Below are 10,457 nucleotides of genomic sequence, written 5' to 3'. Positions count from 1 at the left end.
ATTACATTATAATTTCTCTTCCACATCAGAATAGTTTCTTGTGAATCATATCCTCTTTTCTTGGGGTTAAAAATGTGGTAGAAAATGTTACTGTGTGATACCAGAAATTACAGTAAATCAAAATGAGTTCTCTGAAATTACTGCTTTCGTTTAGGGTCAGGTTAGGAAGTCTTCGCTTGGCCATATGACAGCCAGCCAGACAGTCAGTTCAGCCATTCAGTCATCAGTCCTGTCTGACTCTTTGCGATCTCAGTTGTGTCTGGCTCTTTGTGACCCCAAAGTACATGCATGTGTACTTTGTATTTCAGGGACGGCTGATGTTCCAGGATGTGGCCATAGACTTCACCCAAGAGGAGTGGGAATGCCTGGACCTCGGTCAACGGGACTTGTACAGGGATGTGATGTTAGAGACCTACGGGAACCTGGCCTCCTTGGGTGAGGACAACTGCCTTCCAGAATCCCTTTTCCACCACTGGGTTTGGTGCCTGCATTTCTAGAACGTCTCCTGGAATTTTCTGCTTCCACCAACACTGTAAGATCCCTGCTTTCTAGCAGGAAATGGGTATTTGTGAGTTTAGAAAGAAAGCCTTCATGGGGATTCAGTATGATTCTAACCTTTTTCTTCCTTGATGTAATCTGCCTCCTTCACTCTAGCGTGGTGGTGATTGAATCAGTTCCATGGTATTAAATAGTGACACCTTCCTCTTAAAATCACATTTACACTACTTACTTTCACCTTGTAGTACTTGACCAGAATGTCAGGATCTGATTTTTATGTATTTGTTAGTATTGTAAGGGTGCTTTCAATAAAGTATTTGGGGGAATCATCCTCTAGGCTGTATTAACATTCACCCGTGTGTTCTCTTATCACCCAAATACATATTGGGTTGGAAACTTATGAATCTCTAGCAAAAGAGATATTCCTTTCTCTGATGAACAGGTCTTGTTGTCTCTAAGCCGGACCTGATCACCTTTCTGGAGCAAATGAAGAATCCCTGGGGTGTAAGGAGAACGGACACAACAGCCACATACCCAGGTAGGTGTGAATGGAGGGAGCTGATGACTCAGGTGAGAGGTCCAAGGAGCAGTGAGGAAGTCAGCCTTTGTCCTGTGGCTTGGGAAGACGTGCTCCAGTGGAAATGATTCTGGAGAACTCTGGGTTCATTTCTGTTGCTGTCATAGACGGACATTGTCTGGCTCCTTCTGCCTCTCAATCATTCATGAATTCAGCTCCATGATTATTTTTCTCATCCACAGTGAGAATTCAAATTCTCTTCTTGGCTTGTGACAACTTGCATGAGTTGGCTGCTCTTTCATTTCTTGGGTGTCCTAGGAAAGCTGCCCATTGATGAATAAATATAAGATGCTCTTTTTAAAGTTTGTTTCTACCTCTAGAAAGAAATGTGTGAGTGGAATTGTAAACAAACTACCAATACTCTAGGAATATTGGAGACAGAATTTTTTTTCTGATTTATATTTTCTAAAGCACTGGAAGCTACAAATATGACCTTATAAATTTTAGGCTCCTTTCAGTTTATAAAGCAAAACCTTTCTAAAATGAGAGAATGCAATTCCCTGAGTTACACCAATGTTTCACTTTTCTTTATGTGAACTTATTTTAAATATTTGAAGTTCATTTGCCACAATTCCTCAATGGTAAAATACTTTAATGTATTCAATTAAATCAAAGATTTTTTAAATAAATTGGCAAAATAGTTTGGAACATTTTCCACCATATTTCTTTTTTTTTTTTTTTTTTCATTTTTCACCACATTTCTATTGGTTGTTTGAAACTATCAACATTTTAGATCATATAAAGAAGTACTTTTAAGTCCTTTAAATCCTTATTGGATTTAAATCCTTATTGTTTTACAATGTTGTGCTCTTGTACAGCAAAGAGAATAAGTATACGTATAAATAGCCCTCTTCGTTGGATTTCCTTCCATTTGGGTCTCCGCAGGGAACTGAGTAGAGTTCTCTATGATCCCAACACATTTTTTAAAATCTCACTTCTTATTTAATTGCTTAAGCCTTTATTATCTTCTTTGTTATCAGCTGCCCCAGACTTTATTAATTTATCTCATTTGTTTTCAGTTTCTGATGGCCCTCAGTTTCTAATTAGTTGTATGTCAATATCATTTATGATTTTTAGATAGAAACATCTAATAGAATGTGTTCCAATAGAGCACAAGTTCTAAGAAGTGGATTAAAGAATTGGAAGGCACCTAGTATTTCTGAAAATGTTTGGTGTCTCCATTTAAGTCGACTTAGGGCAAAAGGTAATCATTAGACTGCGTGTCTCCGCTTCATTTAGTGGTTCTTGTAGCTTATTATTTTGCCCCTTCCTCTGTTCCATACTCTTTGTCCCCTGGTTTTATTACATTTTCTGTGTTTTTGATCTCTGCCCTGAAGCATGGAGGATCCTAGTTCCTCTTGTTTCTTGTGCTTGACCCTTAGGGGCTCAGTTTGGTCCTGAGGTTTGTGCCCTGATCCCCTTGATAGCCTGCCCTGGATATTGAGGGGAGCTTCCCCTTCACTCTGTGACTGTCACCGCCATGTCTGTGGTGGGTCTGCGCCCTGGTTGCCGGAACAGAGCCCCCAGATCTGATTCTTCACTGTGATCCTGATCTGTGTGGAGGCAGGTGGGATTGGAGCACACCCCCGGGAGAGAAGCCCCTGAGGATTGCTGCTCTGGGGATGTTCCCTTTGGGATGTGCTCTGTGCGTCACTTTCCCCCATTGGGTGAGTCTCGTGTGACCCTGGTTGGCACTGATCTTGGCCCCAGCTCAACCATGGGTATGCCGGCACACGGCCCTGGGTTCTCTCGGATACTGTTCTCCCCGGGTCACCAGCATAGATCCCCTGAACTCAGGGCCTAGGTCCCTGGTGCTGTGGTGCTGTGGGGACAGCTGCGACTCCGGGATGTCCCCGTCCCCTCGTGTCCGAGCCCACAAAGTCTACAGTTGCTAAAGCCACACCTGCTGTGACCGGGGGCGTCCCCCTTCTCCTTCAGAGGCTCTGCAGGGGCTGAGCTGACAAAGCCGGTTGCCTGTGTAAAAGCGTGGTTAGTGCAGCTGCGAGCAGAGACCTCAGCTTTGCTTCCTTAACCCTGGGGCTCAGCTGCACTTTCAGCTCCCTCTGAGCATGAGGTCCACCCACGGGTGTCTGCTCCAGAGGCTGCCCCAGGGCACAGGGGCCTGCTGACGGGGGAGGAGGGGCATGGGGGAGGCCGTGGCTGGGCCTCAGTAGAGCCCACCGGGTGGCGGTCCTCCCTACTGCCAGGGATGAGGGACCAGCACGGGGGAGAAAGGCTGCGGTGGGGTTCTTCCCTTTGGGCCTCACTCAACAGTGGCGTCTGCGCTTTGGTGGTGCAGGCTTCCTCCACAAGCGTCCCATTTGCAGAGCTCCTCCCTCCCCCCCGTCCCCTCAGGATGTCTGCTCATGGCCAACCGCAGTCCTCTGCCTGGGTCTGCTCCCCAAACCCCACATTCCAGCGCCCAACCCTTGTCTGCAGGGGTGGACACCCTTGAGGTGGACACCCTCTCAGGCTGGGTGGGCAGGGCAGGGGTCAGCACCCCATCTGCAGCCCTCACTGTCCTGCTGCCACACGCGGGTTGCCATGTTCTCTTCCACAGAGAATGAGGCTCTCCTTCTGTCCAAACTGGGCGCCCCCAGTGAGGGGTTCCCCCGGATGTGGACACCTCTTCTCTCTTCAGATCTCCCCAAGGTTGCAGGTCCCATCCCAGTTCCTCTCCTCTTCCTTCTCCTTGTTTTTTGGTCCTACCTGGCTCAGCAGGAATCTTTCTGGTCATTTTCGGTGGTGTAGGTTCTTTCCTAGTGTTCAGGGGGGGCTTTGTGTGAATTGTTCCAATTCTGATGTATTCTTGATGAATTTGTGGCGAGAGATGAACTTCAGTCTGCCTAATCCTCTGGCATCTTGATCCTTGGGTCCCCATTTTCTCTAAATCTTCAAGGATATATTCTGAGAATAGTAGATAAGAAAGCTTCTATTTTGTATCTTTCAGCTCTGTCTTCTCACAGCACCCATGGTTTGATGTCAAAGAATCCAAGGTTTGAAAATTTAATCCGAAATGCAAACCTAGGCCTGTATGAAAGAGCTCCCCTAGGAAATGAACATTTAACCAAAGCCTGGGGATATACAAGGGCGTGTGAAAGACTGAGAGGGTGTTTATATGGACATAAAGAAGTTGAGACCGTTTCACATACCGTGGACATGACTGCCAGAAGAAATGAGCACTGGGAGTCAAATTGGGGGAAGCACCCGATTCTGTCATCACCATCTGCCGCGCAGTGTATCTTTGTAAGCAATGACTCACATCAGTTTTTGAAACACACGCGTTCTCTGAGGGGAAATGTGGAAAATCTGGAAGGTCATCGAGTCTCTACTCCAAATGCTCGTTCAAACCACTCTGAACATAGACTTCGATTACACATACATTCAATGACGTCTGATAAGGAGAAGTTTACAAATGATGGGAAAAACTCACAATATATTCAACTTGAGGGATCTGTGAGCAACCGGTCATTATTCTTCCACAAACAGACAGGTTCTCTCCAATCCAAAATGTGTAATGTTGATAATAATGGAAGAGACTTAATTAAGCCATCACTGTTTGATACATATCGTGATAGGGTTAATATAGAACAACTTTTCATGTGTAATAACACGAGTCAGGCCTTAAGTAGGAGCTCCAACCCTAATAGTTTTCAGACTATTTATGATGCAGCAAGAAACTGTTCATGCAATGACAGTGGATATAGCATTGAACAAGACTCTGATCTTAGGAAACATCAGGCATCTCAATCTTCAGATAAGGATTCTAAAAGTAATACAGGTAGGAATATCTTTTATCGAGCATCAGGTCTTTCACTAAATAAGAGTGCACATACTGGAGAGAAGACTTACAATTGTAGTGAATATGATGTTTCTCATCAGTCTTCAGAACTTATTCAACAGGAGAGTATTCAGAATCCACAGAAAAACTACAAGTGTAAGAAATGTGAGAAAGTCTTTACTAATGCACTCAATCTATGTAAACATAGGGAAATTCATACAGGACGGAATACTTTCAAATGTACAGAATGTGACAAAGCGTTTAATCACAGTTCAAAACTTAGTCAGCATCAGCAAATCCATATTGGCCAGAAGCCTTATAAATGTAAGGAATGTGGTGAAGGCTTTAGCCAGCACTCAAGTCTTACTTATCATCAGAGAGTCCATACCCGGGAGAAGTCTTTTAAATGTAAGGATTGTGGCAAAGCCTTTAAACAGTGCTCATGTCTTCATAAACATCAGGTAATTCAGGCTGGAGAGAAACCTTATAAATGTCAAGAATGTGGAAAAATTTTCAGTCAATACACAACTCTTATTAAACACCAGCAAATTCATTGTGACGAGAAGCCTTGTAAATGTACGTATTGTGGCAAAGGCTTTATTCAGCGCAGAAGTCTTACTTGCCATCAGAGAATTCACACTGGAGAGAAACCGTATAAATGTCAAGAATGTGGAAAAACTTTCAGTCAATACGCAACTCTTATTCAACACCAGCGAATTCACACTGGAGAGAAACCTTATAAATGTCAAGAATGTGGAAAAACTTTCAGTCAATACACAACTCTTATTCAACACCAGCGAATACATACTGGAGAGAAGCCTTATAAATGTAAAGATTGTGGCAAAAACTTTAGCCAGGTCTCAGGCCTTATGTACCATCAGAGAGTTCATACTGGAGAGAAGCCTTATAAATGTAAGGATTGTGGCAAAGGCTTTAGCCGGCACTCAGGTCTTACTTATCATCAGAGAGTCCATACCCGGGAGAAGTCTTTTAAATGTAAGGATTGTGGCAAAGCCTTTAAACAGTGCTCATGTCTTCATAAACATCAGGTAATTCAGGCTGGAGAGAAACCTTATAAATGTCAAGAATGTGGAAAAATTTTCAGTCAATACAAAACTCTTATTAAACACCAGCAAATTCATTGTGACGAGAAGCCTTGTAAATGTACGTATTGTGGCAAAGGCTTTATTCAGCGCAGAAGTCTTACTTGCCATCAGAGAATTCACACTGGAGAGAAACCGTATAAATGTCCAGAATGTGGAAAAGCTTTCAGTCAATACGCAACTCTTATTCAACACCAGCGAATTCACACTGGAGAGAAACCTTATAAATGTCAAGAATGTGGAAAAACTTTCAGTCAATACACAACTCTTATTCAACACCAGCGAATACATACTGGAGAGAAGCCTTATAAATGTAAAGATTGTGGCAAAAACTTTAGCCAGGTCTCAGGCCTTATGTACCATCAGAGAGTTCATACTGGAGAGAAGCCTTATAAATGTAAGGATTGTGGCAAAGGCTTTAGCCGGCACTCAGGTCTTACTCACCATCAGAGAATTCACACTGGAGAGAAACCATATAAATGTCAAAAATGTGGAAAAGCTTTCAGTCAATGCTCTACTCTCACAAAACACCAGCGAATTCATACTGGAGAAAAGCCTTATAAATGTAAGGATTGTGGCAAAGGCTTTAGCTGGCTCTCAGGTCTTACTTGCCATCAGAGAATTCACACTGGAGAGAAACCTTATAAATGTCAAGAATGTGGAAAAACTTTCAGTCAATACTCAGCTCTTATGAAACACCAGCGAATTCATACTGGAGAGAAGCCTTAAAAATATAAGGATTGTGGCAAAGACATTAGCCAGGGCTCAGGGCTTATGTACCATCAGAGAATTCATAGTGGAGAGAAGCCTTATAAATGTAAGGATTGTGGCAAAGGCTTTAGCCGGCCCTCAGGTCTTTCTCACCATCAGAGAATTCACACTGGAGAGAAACCATATAAATGTCAAAAATGTGGAAAAGCTTTCAGTCGATGCTCTACTCTCACAAAACACCAGCGAATTCATACTGGAGAGAAGCCTTTTAAATGTAAAGATTGGTACCGGACAGATCTTACTCACCATCAGAGAATTCACACTGGAGAGAAACCTTATAAATGTAAAGAAGGTGAAAACGCTTTCAGTCACTATGCAACTCTTACTAAACATGAGCGAATTCATACTGAAGAGAAGGCATATAAATGTAAGGATTTTGATAAATACTTTAACCCAGCACATTGGTCTTTCTTACCATCAGATAACTCATACTGAAGGAAATCTCATAAATGTAAGGAAACCTGCAAAGGTGTCCTGGTGGGAAACCCTAGTAATGAAGTAAGACATGGAAGAGGTTTGTCCTGAACATACAGTTCAGGAAACCCAAGACTGCTTATATAAGAAAGATACGGAATGACGTAAAGAAAATGTAAATAAGTATTTACAAAAAATCTAAATAAATATCAGGAAATGCATACTAGAAATCATTTCATAAATCCTGTTTTCTGACGTTCCTCTTAGGGAGCAATATTGTAGATGTGACTCATAGTTAAAATAGACAGAAAATTGATATGTTAGTATGGATCACAAGATGAAGAGGTGATGTTTAGCCATGTACAGTTACTAGCTGTGTATGTTTGTTTATATTGACACAATTTGTGATTATTTGAAAACCAAAATGAATGTAACTGAATTCTCAAATTACTCCATGCCACACTTCATTTCTAGTGTGCATGCGAAGTTATGTTTTTGATGGTTGGTACCTCAAAGATGAGAGAAGCCCTTCTACCTAGGAAGAAAACATTTATATTTTTCTCTATTATAAGATTAAGGACACAGGGATGTAACATGTACAGTGAACATCTAAATGGCGGTGTTTGTCATTCATGTCACACATCCCTATAAGTCACCGTGATGTAAGTTTTCAGGGAATAATTCCACAGATTAAAGTAAGATGTCCATTTTCAATAGTTACATCACTTGCTTTTAAAGAAAAGTACAATAACAGTTCACTAAAATCTTGATGTATTTTAAAATATCAACAGAAGTCATGAATATCAATTGCCATGTTTCAATTAAAGACATCTCTGCTCCCCTAGAAATGTATGGAAAAACCTTCCCAGAAAAGTCATATAATTAGTGTACATCTTCTTAAATCATTAGTCTCCCTTTTGTAACCATAGAAATCACCCTTCTCAGATCATTTTATCAGAAGAAAGAATATCATTCTTTATGCTTATAATATGTATTTTAACCAAAGTTACACAGTGGAGTGTAAAAGTTTTTATTCTGTGTGTGATAAGCATGCATGTTAAACAAGAAAACTGAATGTTCTCTTGTGTAAATGTTGGTGTGTAATGAATGTAGTGTTAGCCTAGCAATTTAAGGTTGCAGTAAAGAATACCTAACAAGAAACTCTTCGGTAGCCTAGATGGGTGAAGTCTGTAACAATTAGTTTCCTTCCTGCCCTTAAGTTTCAAATCATTGGATCATGTATTTCCCATCATTTCTCTATTGTACTTTTCCCCCCCTCTGTAGCTGCAAGGACATTGTGACGGTTCTAATAAGAAGGATCATACAGAGTACTGTTGAGAGCTCCCCTGAACTGCTCCATGCTGTTGCTGCCTCAGCATCTGTCTGGGGAGCAGGCAGCCTGCAGGTCCTTGAACTCACACCAGCCAGTCCTGTGAGCACTTGCACTAGAAGACCCACTTCCTTGAGACCAGCAAGCTTCCTGAACCCCAGGGCCTATTCACAGGCTCCCCTTCAGTGACACCCTCAGAGCTCACCAGAATCCTGCTCCTCTTGGTTTGAATGGGTCCATCCACAGTCAGCCTGGGGAGCCCACAGCACTTCGCCCAGGGCCTCTTATAAAAACCATAAGCCCAATTACTGCCTCTTTCTCTGCTCACTTCTATCCTTGACCTCACTCAGAGCTTGCTGTGAATTCTCTCAGGACCTAGAGTCATGAACTCACCTGCTTCAGTTGTCCTTTGTTCTTCTGTTGAGCTAAGTGAGACTTTTCATGGGCTCATTTAAGCAAATGTAAATTTAACATTTGTCACAAGAATACTTAAAAGTCATGATGGTAAAATTCTGAACTAAGATTTATAAAATCTAACCCTGTTTCTTAGCATATGTTTTTGTAAGGCTTAAAGGAACTGTTTTCTCATGGCTATGACATACACAATGCCATATATAAATATCTGAAAGTATATATGTTATATAATTTATATAGCATACATTGAACACAATAAATAAATATCTGAAGGTATAAACACTAGCAGTGAGAAATACAAGCAACATGTGAGTGTGTGTGTATTAGTACGCATTTACTTAAAGAATTGAGGAATGCTAGACCACAACTGCTTATTTCAGAATTGCAGATGATTTACTAAAAACTGCAAATCTTATAAATTTGTCAACTAATCTCTTCTGTATACTATTCTGGGCATTCATTTCCTTAAATGTCAGGAGGTTACATTTTTTAAGGAACTTCCACACTGTCCTCCAAAGTGACTGCACCAGCTTACATTCCCTCCAGCCGTTCAGGAGGTTCCCTGTTCTCCCAGCCTCTTCTGCGTTTATGACATTATTAATGGGCTCTCTGCTATTCTGACTGGCAGGAGGTGATACGTCACTGTAGTTTTGTTCTGCGTTTCTTACTATTTAGCGATGGTGAGCAACTCTTTTGTGTCTTGCCCATCGAAAAAGGCAAGTTTTCTCAGTCAGCCTCAGCGGCTGTGGGCACAGGCTTTGTCTCCCCACAGCACGTGGGGATTCCTGGGCCAGGGGGTGATGCCCGAGGGCCCCACACCATAGGTATATGTACACCCCTCTCTGTTGAACTTCCCTCCCACGATCTCCGTCTCCCCCCTCTAGCCATCACAGAGCCCCGCGCTGAGCTCTCTGTGCTATGGAGCAGGTTCCCACCTGCTACCTGTTTTATACATTGCGGTGAATATATGTTGAGACTCTTGTCTCAGTTGGGCCCCCTCTCATTCTCCCATAGTGTCCACAGGTCTAATCTCTATATTTGTGAAAATATTGTATTAACAAAGATATATGGAATCTAGAAAATGTTATTGATGATCCTATATAATGAGCAGGACTAGAGCTGCAGACATAGATATTAAGCATTTTTATATTAAGCTTTCCAGGTATAAAATACATGGACAATCATTCCATGCGTTTTAGTAAGTGAAAGAAATCCATCTGAAAGTGCCACAAGAAGTCGGATTTTTACAACCTGGCATTGTGGTGTAGGTGAATGTTCTCATGTGCTCCATTGTGTCTGAGGCTTTGGGACCCAATGGACTGTGCCTGCCAGGTTCCTCTGTCCGTGAGATTTCCCAGGAAAGAACATTGAGTGGGTGGCCATTACTTCTTTCAAGGGATCTTGCAGGGGATCCTTACCCAAGGATTGAACCCACATCACCCGGGTCACCTGCATTGGCAGCTGGATTCGTCACCACAGAGCCACCTGAGAATCTAGTCAGAAATGTAGAAGAGATTAAAATGGTCAGTGGTTGCCATGGGTTGCAAAGCAGGGGCTATGAATACCGTG

At 42.2% G+C, this 10,457-nt stretch overlaps 1 protein-coding gene across 1 annotated transcript; it reads left to right on the top strand.

Moving 5' to 3' along the window:
- Positions 1–317: 317 nt before the first annotated feature.
- Positions 318–7,165, top strand: LOC136159589 (zinc finger protein 420-like). The gene is given in 4 exon segments (XM_065921990.1): positions 318–435; positions 941–1,036; positions 3,431–3,552; positions 4,958–7,165. Coding segments are annotated over 4 exon segments (2,544 nt in total).
- Positions 7,166–10,457: the final 3,292 nt, after the last annotated feature.

The sequence above is a fragment of the Muntiacus reevesi genome, chromosome 2, assembly GCF_963930625.1.
Source record: "Muntiacus reevesi chromosome 2, mMunRee1.1, whole genome shotgun sequence".
Classification (NCBI taxonomy): Eukaryota; Metazoa; Chordata; class Mammalia; order Artiodactyla; family Cervidae; genus Muntiacus; species Muntiacus reevesi.
This window is presented reverse-complemented; position numbering and strand designations above follow the sequence as displayed.